Genomic DNA, 21,928 nt, shown 5'->3' with positions numbered 1-21,928 from the left:
TAAGAAGCTTAGCGGAATGGGGCCTAGGAAGATACACTCCAAATACTCTTTTTAACCTTTCAGATCACATCCCAAATTATGAATAAGAAGTCGAGAGAATATAATTACTTATTCATGGCTCCGCGCAATCTCAACCGTCCAAAAGTATTTTGACGAGATACTATGACGAACCAATCCGACCTAGGATCTTATACTATAAGCTTGACCCACTCCACCGAAAATGATTTGCTGGTGACTCTTGAGCTTAATTATCAGTGACCACTACTTTTGTAGGTCGAGCTTTTATGACAGCCCTGTTGCTTGTCTAAACACCGACTTGTTGGGTGATCTCTTTCCCTTCTTTCCTTCTTGTATATAGAGTGCTTCACCAAAGCTAAGTCTTATTAGTCTTGAAGTAGATGATTATATATGGCTTTTCCATTACAACTTCTCACATTACAAAAACTTGTGTTGCGCCTTGTCAGATGCGTGCTCGCAGCAGCTGTCTCTCCATTCACTCTGCTGTTCAAACGAGCATACTGTCAACCTGAAAAAGAATTCTCAGATGACTCTGTGTTGGAGTCTCGCCCTAATTATGCTTCACTAGTACAGCTTCCTGTCCATTTTGTCATCGACTCGATCAAGGAGCGATTGCCAGTTATCAAATACAGTAACTTCCTTGAGAGGCCAGGAGGTCGATGGTATGATTCATCTGAAGAAGCTACCTCACAGATGTGTGCTGTGTGTTTAGCACTAGTGCATGCTAGTGATGAGGTCAGGGAGCTGTGCAACTGCTCTCATATTTTTCACACAAAGTGCCTTGATGGTTGGGTCGATCAAGGCCGAATCACTTGCCCTTTGTGCAGGTCCAAGCTGTGGCCTGACCTGAATTATGGCAAGTCCAAGGGCAGCAGTGGAGATCCGTGGAGGAGAGAGAGGATGGTTTACTTGTTTGGGGAAGATTGATGCATGTTTTCTGGAGTACCTCTCAAATTTAAAGACTTGCTCTACTTAAGGAGGACTTCTCTTTGACAAGTCTTAGGTTCGAATAATATAAATTGGGTGGCCAAATGATCGATTATTTTTGTTTTCACCTTCACCCCCTCTTGCGGTTGCTATCTTAGGGTGCAGACTCGATAATTATCTTTGTACATGTCAGATGGCGGAATGCATGTACTAAGTTATTACAGTAATAGGGACGAAACTCCGAACACCCTTGTCGGAAAAGAAAGAGACATCGGAGTTTGATCCTAACAAGTCTGCAAATCATAGTTGATAATTTTGTACTACTTGGACATGCTGCATCCTCCTCATTTCTAAATATTACTCCCTCCGTCCCATTTTTACTGTTCATTTTCGTTTTTCGTGCCGTTCTTTCAACACTTATATTTTTCAATATGTATCTCCAAAAATATGCAATATGGATCTTGTTTGATAGTTATCGATTAGATCTATAATACAAAGTTTTCAAAATTATAAAAAACATCATAGATTGGGAGATATAAGCGTTAAAAGAACGACACGAAAAACGAAAATGAACAATAAAAATGGGACGGAGGGAGTATTATGGTTGTTCTTAAGCTTCCCTAGATCGATAATTAGAGCTAAAAGCAGAGTATTGCGTTTGCAGGGAGCAATGAGCGTTGTTTTGTTTTGCTTCTCTTGTACGAACTACGAAGAAGATCCTCAATTCTACGATTATGATGTGTAGTACTGTGCTGGCGGGCTGATCAAAAAAAACAAAAAAGAGTACTGTGCTGGCAGACTGGCTGTGTAAGTCACTGATGTGCATTTTCTGTGGACTCCTGAATTTTAAGGAAGGAGACATCCCAACTAACCCTCTAAATCATAGTACTAATAGCATCTTTTAATCAAAATTGTGAGATTGATCTAACAGTTCAAACTGGGGTTAAACACAAGTTTTGAACACAACTGTGTCGGAAATCTTTCGATGCACATGGGTCAACATACAAACTAACAAGAAATTAAGGTGATTGTTCTGGTAATGGCTCATTCTAGCTATCTGAGATTCCAACAGGAAAAAGAGAAAAATGTAAAGGCGGGAATTCAACTGCTTTTTTTCTGGCTGTGGAATCTTCACTTTACATGTCAAAAGGTCTTATTTACATGTCGACCCATGAGCATTGAACGGTTTTCGACACACTCGAGTACCACGACGGAAACGCTACAAGCCGCATCCTTCCACATTTGAGTACCCATCGCACAAACAATAGCAACCCAAGGGAATCTTTACATTATCGATCACCATTATTGTAGCTCCGATCATTCATCCTTAGCTAAGCAAAATGAACTAACAAACAAGTTACATTGACCGACCTTACACACAAAACAATCAAGCAAAGAGCTCGTAGATGCCAAAACACGTTTGTTAATCCTCAATCAAATCACTCCAAAGAAAGGGACGCACACAACTCTCAACTACAGCATACAGCATAATATTCTTTAAAACATATTACGTGGGACACAGAACTATGGGTTTCACAGCATTTGAGAGGTTTGGGGTTCATAATGCGGCTAACATTCGTGTCCCCCACTGATTCATTAAACTATGGTCGAACATTGAGTCCCTTGCTTAGTACTCGGTGAACTTGACTCTACGGGGGATCCAAAATCCATAGTAGCAACACAATTGACATCAAACCGATTTTGCCCGGAAACCCAAGTCCCCACCTTCCATCGAATCCTTCCACTCACTTTCAAACTCATGACCAGTTTCCCGGCGATCTTGTCCCGCCCCACTTCGTACCCGAGAGAAGGCCCCACCGGCATCCCATTTCCAACCAAATCCGCCGAAAGAAAATTGGTCTCTTGATGCTCTTGATAAAAAGGAGGAAGAGAAGTATCAACAGATATCTGTTGGCCTTTATAAGAGGCATAAACTTGAAGATTCTCGTAGTAAATTCCTACTTTCTTGTTAGGGTTGTTGGAGAGCAGAGTGAGTTGAATGGAAGAGTTGACAAGGTTGTGTGGAGCTGAGATGTTGAGTTGGTTGATATTGACTTCTTTGAGGGAGAAGTGTGGCTTGGAAGGGTGTAGGATAACCCATACTAGGAAGATGAGTGACAGGATTGACAAGAAAAAGGTTGAGAAGGCGTAGATTAGCTTCTTGTAGTGCTTGTGATCAATGTTCAGACCTTTCTTGGCACAGTGTTTGGGAGATTTAGTGAGGACTTGAGACATTTGCAGAGAGAGGGAGAGAGAGAGAGAGAGAGCAACTACACAAGGATAAGGGAAGGGTGGTGATGGAGTTAATAAAAGGATAGCATTGGGAGGAAATTAGTACAAAGCAACAATGATTTTTGCTTTTGCTGCTTTTGACTTGCAGCAATGATCTGTATGTGGTGAGTGGTTTTCTCCTGATCATATAAAACTCACTTAAGTGGCGAGTGCCTGAGCGGTATTGGCTTACGTAGTGTTATCCACACCCCAAAAATGCACAATGAGGCACTCGTATTGGTCTTGTGCACAACCCCACAAAACTAGATTTGAATCTAAACCACACATTGATTTCTCGCTACACTTATCTATGCACTCCTTTTCCTTAATTTTCTGGTCTTAAACTTGGATTACTAGACTAACAAAGTATCACGGTTCTCCATCTTCTTCATTGTAACGCATCAACCGGGAACAAGAATGGACACTAGACAAGTTTGAACTTTCTCAAAAGCAAAAGAGCTTGCTAGATATTGAATTATATTACCTTGAAAATGCAAAAGCTATTGTAGTTGCACAGAATTCATCTTTTCTGAAAGTTTCTACCTTTTGCACTATGTTCCTGCTTTAATAATGTGTGATAAAAAAAAAAAAAGAGGAAGCCACCGTATTTTGCATTGTAGTTGAGTTAAAAAGTTCTTTGTTCAATATTGGGGCATTTCCCGTATTGAATATGCATGAATCAGGCTTTACTGCCTTACGCTTTACAAGAATTTCTTTCTCAGGATATTACTGGAATATCTATCTCAGCTGAGTATCCGATGGGAAGCACTTTTTGTAAGCAAAGTAGAGCCTTTTGCATAGTGCTAAAGTGATAAGTGTAAGCCCAATAGCCTTTTCTGTTGTTTGAGATCAATGAGTGAGAAATGGTGCAAGTCCTTGAATGACCCCTCTCTCTCTCTCTCTCTCTCTCTCTCTCTCTCTCGATCTCGATCTCGATCTCTCGAAAAGAATGAGTTTGATTTTGTTCACAATCATCTATTGAAAATAGTGACCTCAATGTCTAATCATCTGTGATGAGAGAAAAACTAGCGTGTTTAACCGTAGAAATAGTGATGTTTACTATGTGAACAAAATTGTTGGGCTCTGATTAATTTTCTGAGTTGCGATTAATTAAAGAAGAGTCCAAAAGAAGAGGAAGACACGAGGAATCTATAAAAATGACTTTTTCAGAAGCCCCTGGGAATGCTTCAAAATTCTTACTAGGGGTGGGGCATAATGTGTCTCATACAGCCATTGCTTTCGAGTTAAGAAAGGGAATTACGGGTGCCATAACTCGTAGGAGACTTCAGGGTTCCTTCATAGTTACGATCTTGAGAAGAATATTGCAGATTTGGAAATAAAGTCATGGTCTTTGATTAAGGGGTAACTCAACTTTTTTTTCGAGGCTTAGTTACAGTAATTCAGGCCCTTAATCAGGACAAAATCTTTGTTCATTTCTTTGCCTTGCTGACCAAAGACATGATGATGAAATGCCCTTAGACTTAACTAAACATCGACACTACTGATAGAATCGACGAATTACAATGTATTTGCAGACTAATTGAAGTATGAATCACAGAGAGAAGTCACATTCCTATTAACCGAGGAGGAAAGATTGGAAGCAGCCTCTTCATAAACCCAGTTGTATAAGCTATAAAAATTTACAAAACTATCCTACAAAAAAAATACAGGATGTTACAAAGCTATCCTACAAAACAAATACAAGATGTTCAGGAGACAAAGTGATGGCATCAAGAGAATTCACTAAAGCTTCATCCCCTCTTCGTTATTCCATGCTTTAGAAACTCATGAGCTAACCAATCTAAAATCTTTCATTTACAGGTCAGAATTCTGGCTTTCCTTCTACTTCGGCTGCTTTGTTCTTCACGTGCTACGTTCTTCATTGTCCTCGGCCAACTGCGATATTCATATCTCCAGTATTTCTTCGAGCCATCCACAAATTCCTCCCGTCTCTTAAATTTGGTAAAAGTAGCTAGTTATTTAATGAATCGCCACTATTGCCTGTCACTTTCTATAGGTAGCGGTTCATTCTACACGTGACGGACAAACTGCCCTTTAACTCGAGGACGCTGCTCGGCAAGTTTCTTCCTGCTTTCATAGCGTACCTGCAAAACAGTTTCAGATTATCAAATTACTGCATTCGGATATCCCTTCCCTCTGTCCTTTGTCTTTGATTTTCGATTTGACAAGAGGGAAGAGGTGGAGGGAGTACCTTCTTGTCAAAGCATCTGTCTTTCCGCTTCAAGCGAAATTTGTTTAGAGCAGCTTCTCTCTGGAAAGATCGATGGCAGTTTGTATCGTGGGTAGGGACACCTTCCCCATTCCCATTCCCTGCAGCAGCCCTGACAACTGGAACTTGATCAACATTCCCATTGCTTCCACAACCAATGCCATTCAGATGACTTGCGGTAGTACCATTACAGAAACTGCTACTTGTACTCTGATCAATTGCAGAAGAAAAATATCGCTGATCGTCTGAAGATTCCAACTTTTGCCTCTGTTGGAGCTCAGTTTGATTTGTGGAATTGTCGCCATTCACCTGAACTGTTTTATGAAGCTGCTGAGAGTTTCTTGTTTCAAGATTCGGTGAATGAAATACATTCACTTGAAGGGACAGTTGCTCATGGCCTGATTGAGCACAAAATATTGGAGGCACCAAAGAACCATACCGGTTGCACAGACTGTCAAACCTTATACCTTTCACTGGAACAGCAAACACTTTCCGTTGAGGACAAGGAAAAGCACTTTCAGCTTGTCCAGATTGACTAGTGGCTAGGGAGAGCATATTTTGCTGAGAACTTAGTGAGAAACCATTAGGGTAAGAGCTATAATTTGGCGTGTGATGGGAAAATTGCCTCTCAGTATCGGTTCCGTAGTCTTTCTGTTGATTACACATGGTCACTGATGAATGTGGAGGTTGCACTGCCCTGTTAATGTACCTGCATTGCAAATTGGAGTCTATTAGAAAGCAAATACAAAATTTCCAACAGTTGGAAAGTCGCATCAAAACCAAAAAAGGTTATTTTTCCAATAAAGGGCTTTTCAGCAAAAGAAAATGAAAACCAGAACCAAAAAAAGAACTAAGGGTTTTTTTTCATTATAAGGAGGCCTCCTAAAGCGGGAGAGATCAGATGGAAGAAGACTCCATTTTGGTCATGACAGAAGCAAAACAAAAGATGGTTATAGTTGCTAAACACTAGTGGCCTTCAGACATAATCACCTGAAGTTACTATTAAACTATCGAAGTTACTATTAAACTATCGAAGCAAGACAAGGGTGTGCAATTATCAGAGATATAAAAACTCACCGTGAGAAAGCCGATGCATCAGAGTGGTTCAACGTAGGCTTTCCATCACTAACTTGATTTACAGAGCCACTTGGATTAGACCTCCTCAAGGAAAGATCCAATAGGGGTGAAGAATCAACCTTGCTTGGACCATTATCTGAGAAAGTGTTTCTGTAACCACATTTTGGGCTATTGTCAAATGCTCCTATCAAATCAATGGCTTCTCTACAAGAGTTGACAGGAGCATGATTGTTATAACAACCTTCACCGGCGATATGATCATGCTCCCGACCAATCTCAGTTGCCACGTCATCTCCCTGTGTCATTGCTTTAGCATCTTCGCAGGCAGTCGCCACACATCCTAATTTAATAGGGTACAAAATGTCAGATGTTTTCCTGCTGATGGAGCTGAAAAGGATATACAACTGCCAAGAAAATTCCAAAGCAGGAAAAATGACTCGTATTTTACCCCTTTCTTCACAATCAATCATCAGCAGTTTCCTATTTGATCTGTCACATTCTGCATGATTCCGTACTTCCATGTCACTCACTGGAGATTTGCTCAAGGTCGATGGTGATAGGTTGTGCACATTTTCTGGGCATCCTCTCTCTGCTTCCAAATCTGGCTTTGTACAAGAGCTCTGCACAAGGGACAGCAATGAACTTCATGCAGGCAAACAATACAGAAAAGGAATCACATCCATAAAAGGGTTGTTTTAAAATTTGGGTTGACACGTGAAAAACATACCTATATTCCTAGGTGATTATGTAATAACCACAAGTTTAATTTCAGTTAAAGAGCATTAGTGCACCACATGCAAATAAAATTCTTGGAAGATGGTTTTCATAGCACCTCATAGCTTCCTTCTTTACCAGCTAGATGTAGCTGTATATTCAAGTAGACTCTTATTGTCATACCAATGTGGTTACAGGCTCAAGATCCATTGATAGATTCTACACTTTCTGGTCATACAGAAACTCCCTATACACCAAAGGATCAGAATCTTCCTGATTGATGGTCTAGAAGTTTCCTTCTACCATTCAGATTGATTGCCAATCCGGTTCATGTAATACAAGTTTTGGTTGCATTAGATGAGAGAAAGGATCTAACTGTGATTATCATTTTAACAAGTGTAGTATACCAAAGAACATGGATATCTTCTTGTAGAGATGCTATATACTAATTCAAGAACAAGGAGAATCGATTTCCTGGATAAGAAAAAACTCTTACCTGAGCATCACTCCCTTTCTCAATGCATTCCCTATTTCGCTGAATGCAGGCCATGAAACCACTTGAATGATTACTAGCAGCATTATTTTCATTGTTTTCAGCTGTGGCTTCGACCTTTTGTTGTGCAACACTCTCATCTTGGGGGCCATTTCCGCCACTAGCGGACTGATTGAAGAACACAAACAACCAAGATTCTATCAGAGCACTAAATCTTAAGTTACTGAGGAAACAAACAACAATATTTCAGAGATGAGTAAAGACTAAACATACAGCTTGTCTCCTCCAAACATGCTGCCACAAGTTCCTCAGCTCATTTTTTCTCACAGGCTTGACAAGAAAGTCTGCAGCACCTCTCATCATGCACTTATAAACCGTGCTAACTGAATCATTTGATGACATCACTGCGTGATCAGGACAGCCGTTAGACTATATCGCCAAACTCAGAAATTGAAATTCAATCAGTGTTATGAATCCAAGAGTTTGCATTTTGTCATACTTATAACAGGAATGTTCTTGCATATCTCATGCTCCCCTATCAAGGTAAGAAGAGCGAATCCAGAGATGGATGGCAGTTCAACTTCCGTCAGTATGAGGTCAACATTATGGGGTTTTCCCTTCAGTAACTCCCATGCCTTTAAGCCATCAGATACAGCAGCAACTGCTCAAACATAAGATTCAACTTTAAATTAGTATTCATATGATTAACACTCCTCTGTCACAAAAAAATTGTTCGATCTGCAAAACAAGAACAAAAAAATGCATTTTTATCAGGGAAAATTCAAACTAGATCTTATTAGTAACTAGCGGCAAAAAGTTTGAATTTTTTCCAACAAATATGCCTTATTTATAGGTCATTGTTTTGCAGACCGGACAATCTTATTCGGACAATCTTTCTAGGACAGGGGTACTACATATTTTTTGAAATCCAGGGGTACCTCTTCAACTACTCCAATATTTAAAGGCCTGATAATGGCTTTCAACTTTACCAGTCGGTCACCAATGAAGCTTCTACTCAAGCTTATGCTAAAATTTGACTAGCTTTACCATATCAAATGAAGCTTTTACTCAATTCCTTATCCGATTGGAAGTATTGGGGATAGGTTTGGAGATAGCCTTCCGAACAACCAAAGCAATCAAGGAATAGTCGGCAGAAAAACGTTGTTTTTCTTGCATCAGAAATAGAGATTTTCTCCCCTCTCAACAAAACAGATTCCTGATGTAGGATGTGTTTCTCTATGTAGTTCTCTAGAAATCCATGTTTGACAAATTGGAAAGGGAATTCACTTTTCACATCCTAATTAAACAACCCCAACAAACTAATCCATTGTTTCTATCGTCTATAATAAAAGCCAAGGACGAAGACAAAAGGAGGCTAACATTCAATAGAATTCAAATACTAGATCTAGCAAGGTCCTCAATTTAACTAAAATGCCAAGTACCAAAGGACCGGGACGAATCAAAAATCCAGTTTTTCAAGCTTCCACCCGTCAAAATTTTCATCTTTAACAAAGCTTGAACCATCCTAATTTTCAGACCATAACCAATAGCTTTCAAGATACTACTCCGTATTACCTTAATCCCACTGTTCAGTTAAATCAACAAACTACGCAAAAAAAAAAAGTGTCTAAAAGAGATACAAAATTGAGAATGAAAATTAAGTAACTAATTACCTCTGTAACTGCATTTCCTGAGAAGCGCAGTGATGATCTGGCGGGTGGAATCGTCGGCTTCGACCAACATCACTCTGAGGACCATTCTGGGCAGAAACCTCTCCCACCTCACGACAGAAGCAGAGCCATCCTCCTTCTTCTTCGTCATTTTCCCCTCTGCTTTGAGTTCCAAATCCATAGCTTCTCCGCTGCTCACCACTTGTTCACCCATCAATCACTACACAATCGTGAATCTCTCTCTCTCTCTCGCGCTCTCTCTCACTAGAAATTCCAAAATACAGAGATATTAGTGGTGAAGCGAAAGGCTCACCACGGCATCTATATCTTTTACTAGGAGTAAAAAATTCCAGAGAGCTCAAAATATCTGGAAAGTGGCCAGTAGCGAGGAAGAAGAAATGGAGGGCGAGGATGAGGATGAGATGATCGGACGGTTGATGTGACGAGTACTATACGCAGCCTCAAATGGGGCGCTTTTCTATTCTATGGATATGGTCCATATTATGGATATAGAAGAGATTGGAGGCTGCCAAAAAGAACGGAAAATATCTCCTCTCCTCTCCTCTCCTCTCACAAAGTAAAGAAAGTGGTTCTTCTGTCTGAGTTTATGGTCCAAATTGGCCACGTTGACGCTTTTTCAATCAAGTGGCATTGGCTAATGGCTTTTCTCTCTCACCACAAGTTTTTGGGTTTTGTTTGGTTGGCGCAAATTTTTGGATCCCGTCCCACTCAATTTTTACCGCATTTTTGTCTTTATTTAAAAAGAAAATTTGCGTTTACTAATTTTGTCTTAAATTTTTGTGAATTATTGATGAAAGTAAAATTATTTTTCTAATTTCTCTCTTCGATACAAATTAATAATCTATAATAGTTTGACGCAATTCTAACAATGGCTAAAAAAATTTCAAATATGGGCAAAACTAACTTATTTCATTATGCTACTACAAATTGAGTAGAACAAAACCTAAATCGTGGAGTGGTAGAAAAACAACCAGAGACACGGACGACGAAGAAGAAGAAGAAGTGTGGATGAAAAAGAGAGCTTGCTCTTTCAGATATGACGTACACATATCATGATTTGATTAAAATTTGAGGTTCACAATAGGTAGTACTGTATGAGAATACAGTTGTCTAATCTAACCATAGTTTAAGTTTCAACACCATAGTTTCTCTACTCCAACTGCATATGGGATATTCTTCATTGGGACACCTGTCTTGCGGTTGAGAATTGAGCCCCCAGCTTTGTGAAGATATTTTTAGTGAATGGATAGAACCATGACACGTGGGACCAGTAGATCCATGATTTGTGGCTTTGAAATTTTTGTCAAAAAAGTGTATCTCAGTTTCCCATGAAAGCTATATGTGCTACTTGCCTACTTGGGTAATTGCAAATTAACCAGGGCTAGCACAATTGATTAAGATTCTTGCATCGCATTAGGAGATTAGGAGTTCGAATCTTTCTACCAGCGTGTAAGTGTTCTTTCTTACATGGATTTTCCCTTCTTCTTTATGTTTCTTCCCTACGATAGGCTTATTCATGGTATTGGTTGAGTTATTGAACTTGATTATTTTGTGTTGTGTCCTAAATGTGTACTTTGCACTTTATACGTGATGTAAAATCTCTCTTCTACCGATTTTTTTTGAACTGCGATAATAACCGGCTAAGCCATGCCACAAGGGGGCCATTCTCCAAACGGGACGGAGCCAAGCCTTTTGGGGACAGATCGGCCACAGGGCCAGCCAAGACCCAAGGCCTAAGAGGTCTGGGCCTCGGACATCTAAAAACTTTCAAGTTTTAGGGGCATTCTTATATTATTTGTAAATTAATATATATATTTTTGTTCGTTTTATAATATAAATGTCTTTGTTAGCCCAGTGATAAGTTGATTTTAGTACATGTGGAGTATCTAAGTTCGAGTCTTTTGGGCAGCTTGTTCTTTTGAAAAGTTTTTTTCCCAAAAATAATACTATTGTAACTGTCAGGTTTCGAAACCAAGTAAAGTAGAATTCAAGCCAACCCTTTGGAAGAAACATTTCTATCATTGTTGTTTAATTCTAAAAATACGTAGAGCACCATCCCGCAATTTAGCCTTGGACATCCAAATCAATCCCTTGGGCCGGCCCTAATCGGCCATAGGAGTACTCCGGATAATAATATTAATAATGATAATAATTGGGTAATCGCTTGCCGACCGGAAATATTTTATACTTTCTTTTTCGGTGGTTTTGGCTTCTATCACATTTGCCTAAAACTCGGAGATACTATTAAAAGAAATTGAAAACCTGACGTGGCAATTTAATACGCTCATCTCTAATCATGCTCTAATTCTCTCCCCGTTAAGATTCTTATTTTTTAAGTACTCATTTTTTATTTTACGAGACAAGTCATTCTCTCACAATATATTACCTTGAATCCAAAAATAAGTACTCAAATACTTATTTTAATTAGTGGAATGAAAAATAAAATTTACTTTTCATGATCTGAAATACCCCAAAGTTATTTTTTGTATTCTGTAAAATGTCACTTTTGCATTTGGAACCTGCTGTCATTCTTTAGGCAAAGTAGTCGCTCCTAAATCTAGGTTTGGCTTTGCATTGTTAAGGTAAGATTGGAGACGTGGGATATTAATTTCGACAGGTAAATCTTCAGATGGGATTTGACTCCTATTGGAAATGCTTAATTAGCTCTTACATCCCGCTCTTTGTAATGATTTAAGTTGAACGAGTTCCTCAAAAGGTACATATTTCTTTCTCATCAGCACACACATTCTAGTGCAACAAATTAGACTTGCGAAATTCAAGGTACTTATGCCCCGCTTGCCGGGCATTATCATCCACATTCTCTTGCCTTCCGCTGCCTCCCAAATATTTTTCTCCATCCAACCAAGAGGACGGGATGGCATGCGCAACCTCAGTCTAATTTTTTTTTTTATGAGATATATAAATTTAAACCTTATTTTGTGAAGAAAGTCTAACGTGATTTAACAAACAATATCTTTGAATACGTGTTATGGCTCTGATATGTGTTTTAATCACGAGTTTGTTTTACATCAATTTTGTCTAGCAAAGGGTAGTCCAGTAGTCTTATAAATCTATCATGAAGTTCAATTATTAATTTCGGGTAATTATTTTTGCAATTATTTTTTATTGTCATTCGTCTAAATTTAAACTATTATCATTTCACTGATTCACTGCCTTTTCATGCATGAAAAGATTGTACAGTAAAATCACACCCCCACAAGACACGACAAGACAAGATAATGGGAATGGTAGTTTTCTCTTTTTTCGTACGGATGCATGCATGCTGGAGTAGATATTTTTGGAAATGAATTGTGCTACACACACAGCAATCTGTGCACAGATTGTGCACAGATTTTGTTGTGGGGCCCACCACGGGTCCCACACAAATCATCCGAGCCGTTCATTAAATGTAAAATATTTTTTCAAGGGTCCCCGCAAAAAATAAGCTCAATCCAATATCTATAGGTACTTCATCCAACCATCTAACTTTTCATTCAGATTTTCGAATAATTAAAAGTTGTATGATTGGATCGAGTACTTATAAGTATTGGATTGAGATTATTTTTTACGGGGACCCTAGAAAAAATATTTTACATTTAATGAACAGCTTGGATGATTTGTGTGGAACCCGTAGTGGATCCCATAATAAAATCTGTGCACAGATTGTATGTGTGTGTAGACTTTCTGTTTGGAAATATACTAGTACTGTATATGATAGTATATGATATCTAGACCAGACTAGAACCATTGGTTTCTTTCTGGGGAAAGAATCGACAGGCAATTTCCGAAGTACGTACTACTCCCTATTTTTCCATTAAAATCAAATCAAATTGGGTTGGGGTACTTGGGCTGTCGGCTGCGAAAGGGAACGAGAGAAAACAAGCTGAGGGAAAGTGCCATGCCTAATAATCCTATAAGGAAAATGCTAAAAAGAGCTCAGCGAGCGTTTGTTATGTTTAATATAAAAAGTGTATTGATATAGGTGAAAAATGTATAAAAGTCTATAAGAAAGTATTAAAAAGTGTATTGGAGTTTGTATTTTTTTTGTCATTTTAGTATTTAGCTTAATGAAAACTGTATCTTTAATTCTTACCCATTTTATTATTCGTACCCAAATTTTGAGTAAAAAGCCTAAAAACTCATCACTAAGAGGGTCTTCACCCTTATTTTTCCTCAAATTTGAGTCAAATTTTGGGTAAAAATTCATTTTGAGTAGACACATCTCCATCCATCAAACCCAAATTTTACACATCTCCCTCTTTCTCTCTCACTAACTAGCTGTTGGAGAAATAGGTCAAGGCAAAAGTTGTTTCAGATTTGGGCAAAAAAATGGGTAAAACCAAAAATGGGTAAGGGTTTGGGTCAAAGATTGGAGAGAGATTAGTGTGGCCCCATTTTTAAATTTGAGTCTTAAAATGAGTCAAGGCTGGAGATGCTCTAATGTCATACCCATTTCCATTTCCTCACCCAAATTTAGGGAGACTCAAATCCATACCCATTTTTTTCAAACCCTCTTTTTACTCTTATTAATTACAAGTATGTCGCGTATTAATTACAAGTATGTCATTCCATAATAGATTTGGGTTAAAATATGAATTTTGCATTTTAGATGCCTAACCCAAATCAAACTTCTAACCCAAATCTCTATCCAAATTTTGGTAAAAAGAGGGGGCGAGGATTGGAGATGCTCTTAGGCTTTAATGGGAATTGGGCCTAGAAGATATTAGGCCACGGAATTTTCATTCTGCTTAGCTCTGTTTGGAACTTAAAGAAGAGAAAGGAAAATTAAAAAAATAAATATTCCCTTCTATTGTTTGGTTGAAAGAGAATGAGAGAAGAAAATAAAATTTTCAAGTTTAATGAATAGTAAATTTTGCCTCCCATTTTCCGCCCATTTTCTTTTCTTTTTCTTAGGTTCCAAACAGAGCCCTCTATGGATCAAATGAAGCTCCCTTGGAGGCAGCTAAGTAGTAAGTCCTGCTCTTCTAATGCTAAGTAGTCCGTAAGTCCGACTGTATGCACCACATAAATTAAGCTCCCCTGCTGCGTTCTTGGGGTATTTTTGGTAAACTTTAGTTGCTCTTTTTATTGGTATAGGAATAGGAAAGTGGGGAATGGTATTCTACGGTGAGAGTCGAACCCACGGATATAATCTCTTCTCATAAAAGGGGGACGAAGCCTTACCACTTGAGTTGACAACCCTTCCTTCGTTCCCCTATTTTCGTTGGTAGATTACCAAGTTTTTCATTGGAACTCGGAGGAAGAATGGAGTAATTCCTAGCATGAACCTACGTGACGGAAGGAGGCTGGCTTGCTACTCCGGATGGATAGATATTGAGTTGATCAATACCAGAACCAGAGCAAGCTCTTACTTCCACAGGCAATGATACAGTCCAACTTAAAAATGGTGACCTAATTGTACACCACAGGCAGGTGATACAGACAGGAGGTCAATTTAATTCAGAAATTTCCTTGCTAGTACATCCAGAAGTTCTAATGCACATAGTGGTCAGTTTTGCTAACTTTGGATCTAGTACATTTCCTTTTTAACCGTAATGCTTACAATGCCGTAATTATTACCTTGGTAGAATTTGTAGCTTTATAATAGTATGCTGTTTCTGCTTCTCTTTCCTCTCCTCTCAAGGTAAGAACTCCTTGTTACTGAGGCCAGACACCCTATACTTGACTACTTACAAACTAGGAGTTGGAGATAGGTCTGGTTTCACTACATACGTTTTAACACGAACAAGAAAATAGCAGGGAGAGCTGGCTTAGCAAAGACATTTGACAAAATTTAAGCATGCTCATCTAAATTCTGAAAAAAAAAAAAAGGGGGGGGGGGGGGGGGGGGGGGGGGGGGTGGTTTGGTTTATTTGAATACCAAGCAATAAGTGGTAGTAACGTAATTGATCTGGGAGATCCCTATCAAATGACAATAGTAATTCAGGAGATGTAGGTAGGCATACAAACGAATCACCGGGAAATGCAGGTGACCTTTTGTATATCGTGATTGCATCGGTACGACACACAAATTCAAGGAAGTAATGCCATTGTTTTCACCAGAAGTTTCTACTTCTCTGATCCAATTAAGGCACAAAAAGACCCAATGAATCCAAACAATTATGGAAGCCTTGTTAAAGAGGGTTTTAACTCCCTCCTAATGATGGTTGGTACCCAAAAACTAGGTTTTTCCCACAGAGATGATATCAACATGCCAAAATAGAGAATACCAGAGTCGAGTTTCCACCACCCTGTCTTCCATCACTTTGCAGACACCCTACTCTTCCAAACTCTATTTGCTTCAATATATTGAGCAAACTGTTATTGCTTTGTCTCCTCTCCATCTGAGGTTGAGATATTCAATTCTTGTGCATTTGAATCGGTTAGAGAAGGCTTCAATCAAGTGTTGAAGACTCCAATGTAATCATGACAGACAATCATCCATCCTTCATTATACTCCGATTGTCAATCATAACAGTGGACTCTTCTTCTTCTTCTTCGATCTAAACTTCTCAGCTGATACACATAGTAGCTTGCTGATGGACATTCCTTCTCCCGAAACCTTCTTCCTTTCTTCATACCTAAACTTAATCCTAGTATCAAGCTTGTACCCAAGAAATGCAGGAAAACCCAATAGCTCTCTAACTTCACGACCCATATCCTCGATCAAGTAATCCATCTTCTCTTCCAACGATTCATGATTGTATTGCAGTACCTGGGGATGCTTCTTACTCATGATCAAAATGTCATTGCAAGTTAGTCCATAGTTCAAATACAGCCCAATCACCTGCTGAAAATTCTTGCAGCTGATTCTGGTTATTGCTCCCATTGCCCTCGCCAAATCCTTTGTTCTGTTTTTATACCCAATCTTCACCAAAAATACCAACTTATAAGCAAGGTTCTTATCAAAGGAAAGGGTGAGAAAAAGGGGAGCTTTTGTCAAGAATTTAAAAATATCCCTGGAATTCAACCCACACTGCTTGAGAAAATCTAGTCTAGGGTGCAACTTCCTCTTCCTACTAGCGCTAAACACATTCGGATACAATAGAACAATCCTGAATATTTCTTGATTAGTTAAGCCGGCAAAGGATCTCAAGAACTCTACGTGATCTTTCAAATGATCCACAGTGTATGTCAAAACTCCGGGGACTTTACGGAACACATTTGCCGTGGCATCCTCGTCTTTCTCACTAAGCTCATATAGATACGTAAATCTTGGGATCAGCTGACCATCAAGATCATAATTCAGAATAACTGGCCGTCGAATAATAAAATCCACACCGCCAAAGCGGTTCAAGAAAATGATTGTTCTTTCAAGTTCTTCAGCTGACTTGAGACACAAAGCCTTGGCAAGGTTAACATTGTTAAGTACATGAGCAAGCTTTTCTTGGGGAACACCATGATGAAGAAGCAACTTAACATTTCCCTCAAAACCCACAAAGAATCTGGGATCTGTTGTGTTGAAAAGGTGCTCAAGCTTGAGAGGCTCGATCTTGCTCTCCAAATCAACCGTTACAAAGTGCACAAATGAATCAATTTCTTTTGCTGTTAATAAATCAGGGTGCTTTAAAATCAGACGGCCAAGTTTGTGGCAATGGATTCCCAGCTTCTCCAGAGATTGAATCCGATCACGAATGGTATTAACGGGTCTGAATGTTAGATCTGGATTGTTCTCCAAAAGTAGTTTCGTTCCTCTCTCATGAATTCCGATTTCTTGGAAGAGTGAGAGTAACTTTACGTCTGATGAGTGAGCAAAACCGCAAAAACAGAAAACAAACAACAGTCAACAATTTGATGCAATGTAAACCCAGGGGTTTGGCCAATTGGTATGAGACAACAAGGGCTTGCCCCAAGAGGTCTCGCAAGGTCAAATTTCACAAAGGCCAAACGTTCCGGGAATAGTCAAGGTGCGCGCAAGCTAGCTCGGACACCCAATTATCAAAAAAAATAAACCAATTTTATGCAACCTGTGTTTAAGAATTAAGACCACCTCGTATCTTTGCTCCCCTTATTACCAAATTTAAATACAATTAGCTACTCTCAAGTCTCAACTCATCCCGAAAACCCATTTCAACCACTTTTAATAAAACCAAACCAAAACAAAACTAAAAATTGGAAGTTCAAAAATCCTGTACTATTCTAAGCATTCCATTAAATCATTTTCCAAAATTTCAAGCTTACCCGAAAAGCATTACCATCAGGCGTGGTGTCTCTTTCCTTGATTTGATGAACAATTAAAAATTCTTCCTCTTCCTCAATTCGATATCATTTTGTTGAAATGATTGGAGCTCATCTTTTGCCCCCCTTTTTTCATCAAAATCTAAACTCTTGAGAGCTTTAGTGCAGGTAGAGATTCCCTTAATGGGGAATTCGCAGACGACTTAAGGTGTTTGATAATTGGTCTGAGAGAGTTTCTTACCCTTCAATGTGACGGTGTTAACGGGAGATACGCCAGTGCTTGTGCTGTTGCACTGAACAAGTGTACGATTGGATTGTTGCAGGGGTAATGAGGCCAATCCGCCCAATTTCTGGTTTCGATCGTTGTTTCTTGCTTTGCTAAATATTTCGATAGATAGACATCCACGGTGGTGGAAAGTAGCAGCAGAAGCAGTTGCGGGAACGCCGAGAAGGATTATCGCCGGAGGATTTAGCACCCGAGAGATTGAACAGGAAGTAGAAGACGAAGATGGTGATAAGAAGTTTATGGTCATGGCCAATTACACCCAAAAAACCCTTCCCTGGGGCGCACAAGTTGGTTTTAGTGAAACGGGCCTGTAATAAACTGGCTTGAAAGGTCAAATCTGGGAAATGAGAAGTGTGTCATGGCTCATAACATTGGTCCCATATGTTTGTCCAATAACTATTACACTAGTTTGTACTTTTAACTTACCAAAATGAACAAATATTTCGAGACATTTCGGAACACAACGATTGAAAAATAAGAGATTCAGACATATTTTTTATTTTTATTTTGTTTCATCGAATTTCAAAATAAAAGTTCAGTATCTACATTTAGGCACCCAAGGAGAGAAACTTGAGATTCATGTAAAATTCTTGACTTGACATAATAGTTCTGAGTTTCATGTCGATGGAGAGACTTCGAATCTATTAATCTTAGTTGGTTCGCATTTCAAGCTGATTATAAACGAAATTTTATTGAGCCAACATTCCAACAAAAACTAGTTGAACTTCAAATGTTGATTTGATCTTAAACTTTATTAGCTGCGTATAAATCTTGAAAAAATAGACTGTATACTCTACTTCACAAGAGTACTCATTGAATAAGCTTTTACATGGCAAAAAAACAGTTCAAGGAGGCAAACCATAGAAGAGACCTACAATCTCTGCACTAATCCAAAGACAAAATCCAACCATCACGAAGGCCACAGAGAGAGAGAGAGAGAGAGAGAGAGAGAGAGAGAGATAGAGAGAGAGAGAGAGAGAGAGAGAGAGAGAGAGAACCATACAACAAATCTGCCGTCCAAAATCTAAAAATTCAGACGGCCGACTTCACAGCAAACCACAATGTTTTAACAGCCCAATCCCTGTTTTGGCAGAGGCTTAAGAATCATCACAACACCAATTACACAAATGTAGCAAAAGGAATGAAGCAACGCTACTTTCACTATCACTGCAAGCCTGCAGTATCATTTATGAACTACAAACTTATCAGACTGAATACTAGTACCATCCATTATCCCTCCAAGGCCGCAAAAATTCGTTTCTATTTTAAGTTTTGGAAAGATTTCATACAATCTGATGTTCCAAACTTAGATCAGGACTTCAATCCAAAATAAATGCATATTCAAGTATTTTTGTCACAGGATGTTCTAACATTGAAATGTCTCCCGTAAACCCAGTTTCTTAGAAGTGCATCCTTGTATCTCGGTTTTCCTCTCATGATATCAGTATCTAATACTGCTCCACAACGCAATTCACACAAAATGATTATTCACAAACTGTTAACTAAGCAGGAAGACCTAGCCAATCAAGGCTATACGAACTACAAGATGATAAAGATTCCATCAACCTACTGACAATAAAGGCACACCAAGATTAGGTTACTCAATATGTGAAAATGATAAACTCTAGAAGAGGTGAAAAAAGGCCAAACATGCACATAACCGATGTCCCAAGTTACCAAAGTCGATGTCGAATATTGTGCAGAGAATACTAGAGATAAATGCAGGGGAACCAATATGGCTACACTAGTGGCCACGTCTTGTGCACATCTCAAAAGGGTCACAAATTGAACCTCAACCGACCAACCCTAAGACTAGGTAGTCTTACTGCTTGTCCTCCAAAGGGACACAAAATGCAAAATCATTGAAGCCATTATCTGTAGCTGAAACAGAATAGGGGGCAAAATTACCCTGGAGAAACAAAGATAATTCAGAGGTTCACAAACAGCTAGTAAGACGAAGTAAACAAAGTGCGTCTATAAAGCATAAAAAGCAAAATCCATACACAAAACATGCCCAAAAAAGTATGATCAACAAAATTTCCCACGATTACTTGTTGTTAACACTGCGTCATTGTAGAAATAAACCTACATTAACAAAAACGATAATTCTTGAAATGAAGTTCCTTCCACCACGTCTACAACAGCGGCAAGGAAACCATCTACTACTATAGCCAACAGAGAATACAAAAATCTCAACTGGTAAACGCTCAGATGGGTCTAAGATTAAGTAGAAGGAAACCACGACATACAGCACAGAGTCTAATCAAACAAGGAGAAGCCCATGTCATCATCACTTTCTTCCTTTGGTTCTTCCTGCCAAAACATTAAAAACACGAATCATTCACTAAATCACACCATTAATGATACAAAAAAGAAGTCAAGTCAAAACACGTGCCAGAGACATAAAAAACTTGGTTAACAGAACTATGAACTATACCTTCTTCTCTTCAACAGCAGCTGCAGCTGGGGCGGCAGCTGCAGCTCCCCCAGCAGAGGGAGCAGCAAGGGTGACAGCAGCACCACCACCCCCGCCAGATCCAACATTCAGGATTAGGTCTTCAATGTTCCTCTTCTCAACAAGCTTTGTAAAGAGGCTCGGCCAGTATGATTCTACATCCACATTCGCTGCCTTCACAAGTTTGGCTATCTTATCCGCCTGCCATCAACATTAAGTGATAAAGACATACGTTTTGACAATCCAAACAGTTAACATTGACAATCCCAACCCCCGACTAGAGTGAGTTCCACAACCTATTCTGACAATCCGAACCGTTATTATTGCAAGTCCTGATATATAAAGTTATTTGTGCAAAAATGTCAAGTTGATCGGGCATTGGTAGCAATTTGAAAAGTTTACAGTTCCCTTGAGAAAAAAATGGAGCATTAAATACTAACAATTAATAAACTTCTTGATATCCAATCAACTCGATTTCGTTCTTGAATGCTTCACATATCGAGACTTCCAATACGAAGGGATTGTCCAAGTAAATTCTTAAAGCCTTCTTGGGTGATGTGTTTGAGAAGTTTGTTCGAAATGGTGCGTACGTAGCAGGACTCCTCTTAGAAAACTACTATTCGGAATGTATAGAAGAGTGATGTTTCAAGACGATCTCATGTGCCGAGATATAGATGGAAAGAAAACAATAGAGTAGAGGATAGGAAGTTAACTGTGATCGGGATGCCGTCATCGTGAAGAATCAAGGTAGCATAGGTGCAAGCAATCTCGCTGACAGACATCCTTAGCGGAGTGGAGAAAATCGTAGACGACTTACGAATCTACAGACATGGAAAAACGATGGTATCTATGAGTTAGAAACCAGAGAGGAGAGAGAATCTAGAGAGAATGGCGGCATAAACCGTACCTAAAATTGTGCAGAGTTGCTTGTTGCCGCTGCTGTTGCGAGATTAGGGCGTCGGAAACTGGATGGTAGGGAAGGTTGTCAGATAAATATGGCGGATACTTGCGGATCAATGACTAGGGCACGTTCGATGATGGGGTACAGTATCATGGGCTTTTCCATTTTATGAGCCCACAATTGCGTGACCTGGTCTATGTAAGCCCAGGCCCTATCAAGCCAAGAGCAAAAACACTTTTTTGTTGTGATAATTATAAAAAAAAAAAACAAAACATCGAGATATATGTAGAAACCACTTAGGGAAAACAACAACAAAAATTTTACGAGAGAGAGAACTAACTTCCATCATTGCTCTGAATAGCTATGGCTGTGCATGGTTTTTTTTTTCCTGAACATAATATGGTTGTGCATGTCGACAAATCATTTTTTCTGTTGGGAACTCGAAATAAAAAACATTGTTCATTTTGTTGAAAGAGGAGTAATTAGATTAGAATACCCTCAAGGTTAGTGGTCACATGGTGATACCTTAGTCAAATAATGCGCTAACGGGTGGGGGAGCGCGAATGTAAAATAGTCTTTCAAAAATCTCTCAAACCATTAAAATTCGCAAGTGCAAGGATTGAGAGGGAGTGTGTAAAAAGAGAAGTTTTTTTTGGAGGTAGTGTAAAAAGAGAATTGAGAGCATGA

General features: G+C 39.1%; 5 protein-coding genes across 6 annotated transcripts; 1 reads left to right on the top strand and 4 right to left on the bottom strand.

Moving 5' to 3' along the window:
• Positions 1–234: 234 nt before the first annotated feature.
• On the top strand, positions 235–1,332 carry LOC131300488 (RING-H2 finger protein ATL16-like). Its single transcript, XM_058326363.1, has one exon. It carries the CDS (start codon positions 409–411, stop codon positions 943–945), a length of 537 nt encoding a protein of 178 aa, XP_058182346.1. The 5' UTR covers positions 235–408; the 3' UTR covers positions 946–1,332.
• An 873-nt stretch (positions 1,333–2,205) lies between these two features.
• On the bottom strand, positions 2,206–3,283 carry LOC131300487 (NDR1/HIN1-like protein 26). Its single transcript, XM_058326362.1, has one exon. It carries the CDS (start codon positions 3,178–3,180, stop codon positions 2,542–2,544), a length of 639 nt encoding a protein of 212 aa, XP_058182345.1. The 5' UTR covers positions 3,181–3,283; the 3' UTR covers positions 2,206–2,541.
• Positions 3,284–4,808: 1,525 nt separating this feature from the next.
• LOC131300486 (two-component response regulator-like APRR9) lies at positions 4,809–9,999 on the bottom strand. Of its 2 annotated transcripts, XM_058326361.1 has the most exons (8): positions 9,404–9,974; positions 8,230–8,391; positions 8,004–8,134; positions 7,734–7,898; positions 6,972–7,143; positions 6,524–6,863; positions 5,429–6,155; positions 4,809–5,321 (listed from the first exon to the last, which is right to left on the bottom strand). In XM_058326361.1, exons 1-8 carry the CDS (start codon positions 9,612–9,614, stop codon positions 5,247–5,249), a joined length of 1,983 nt encoding a protein of 660 aa, XP_058182344.1. In that variant the 5' UTR covers positions 9,615–9,974; the 3' UTR covers positions 4,809–5,246. The 2 variants fall into 2 exon arrangements, with proteins under 2 accessions (XP_058182344.1, XP_058182343.1); XM_058326360.1 differs by having other exon boundaries at positions 4,809–6,155; positions 9,404–9,999.
• Positions 10,000–15,376: 5,377 nt separating this feature from the next.
• LOC131300485 (transcription termination factor MTERF8, chloroplastic) lies at positions 15,377–18,224 on the bottom strand. The gene is made up of 2 exons (XM_058326359.1): positions 17,841–18,224; positions 15,377–17,161 (listed from the first exon to the last, which is right to left on the bottom strand). The coding sequence occupies exons 1-2, from the start codon at positions 18,130–18,132 to the stop codon at positions 15,891–15,893; spliced, it is 1,563 nt and encodes a 520-aa protein (XP_058182342.1). The 5' UTR covers positions 18,133–18,224; the 3' UTR covers positions 15,377–15,890.
• A 1,672-nt stretch (positions 18,225–19,896) lies between these two features.
• On the bottom strand, positions 19,897–21,406 carry LOC131300483 (large ribosomal subunit protein P1-like). The gene is made up of 4 exons (XM_058326358.1): positions 21,248–21,406; positions 21,054–21,161; positions 20,323–20,541; positions 19,897–20,198 (listed from the first exon to the last, which is right to left on the bottom strand). Exons 2-4 carry the CDS (start codon positions 21,120–21,122, stop codon positions 20,145–20,147), a joined length of 342 nt encoding a protein of 113 aa, XP_058182341.1. The 5' UTR covers positions 21,123–21,161; positions 21,248–21,406; the 3' UTR covers positions 19,897–20,144.
• Between the last annotated feature and the right edge of the window lie 522 nt (positions 21,407–21,928).

The sequence above is a fragment of the Rhododendron vialii genome, chromosome 9a (assembly GCF_030253575.1).
Source record: "Rhododendron vialii isolate Sample 1 chromosome 9a, ASM3025357v1".
Taxonomy (NCBI): Eukaryota; Viridiplantae; Streptophyta; class Magnoliopsida; order Ericales; family Ericaceae; genus Rhododendron; species Rhododendron vialii.
Note: the sequence above shows the minus strand (reverse complement) of the source record. Positions and strands in the feature narration are given on the sequence as shown.

What these genes read in the sequence shown, in the direction of transcription:
- LOC131300483 (XM_058326358.1), bottom strand. Translation starts at nt 21,122, where the DNA reads ATGTCTGTCAGCGAGATTGCTTGCACCTATGCTACCTTGATTCTTCAC. An exon ending in ATGACGGCATCCCGATCACA is followed by an intron (nt 20,542 to 21,053) that starts GTTAACTTCCTA and finishes TGTTGATGGCAG; the next exon opens with GCGGATAAGATAGCCAAACT. An exon ending in CTGCTGTTGAAGAGAAGAAG is followed by an intron (nt 20,199 to 20,322) that starts GTATAGTTCATA and finishes ATGTTTTGGCAG; the next exon opens with GAAGAACCAAAGGAAGAAAG.
- LOC131300485 (XM_058326359.1), bottom strand. Translation starts at nt 18,132, where the DNA reads ATGACCATAAACTTCTTATCACCATCTTCGTCTTCTACTTCCTGTTCA. An exon ending in TAACACCGTCACATTGAAGG is followed by an intron (nt 17,162 to 17,840) that starts GTAAGAAACTCT and finishes CTCACTCATCAG; the next exon opens with ACGTAAAGTTACTCTCACTC.
- LOC131300487 (XM_058326362.1), bottom strand. Translation starts at nt 3,180, where the DNA reads ATGTCTCAAGTCCTCACTAAATCTCCCAAACACTGTGCCAAGAAAGGT.
- LOC131300488 (XM_058326363.1), top strand. Translation starts at nt 409, where the DNA reads ATGGCTTTTCCATTACAACTTCTCACATTACAAAAACTTGTGTTGCGC.
- LOC131300486 (XM_058326360.1), bottom strand. Translation starts at nt 9,614, where the DNA reads ATGGGTGAACAAGTGGTGAGCAGCGGAGAAGCTATGGATTTGGAACTC. An exon ending in CAAGAACATTCCTGTTATAA is followed by an intron (nt 8,135 to 8,229) that starts GTATGACAAAAT and finishes CTGATCACGCAG; the next exon opens with TGATGTCATCAAATGATTCA. An exon ending in ATGTTTGGAGGAGACAAGCT is followed by an intron (nt 7,899 to 8,003) that starts GTATGTTTAGTC and finishes TTCTTCAATCAG; the next exon opens with TCCGCTAGTGGCGGAAATGG.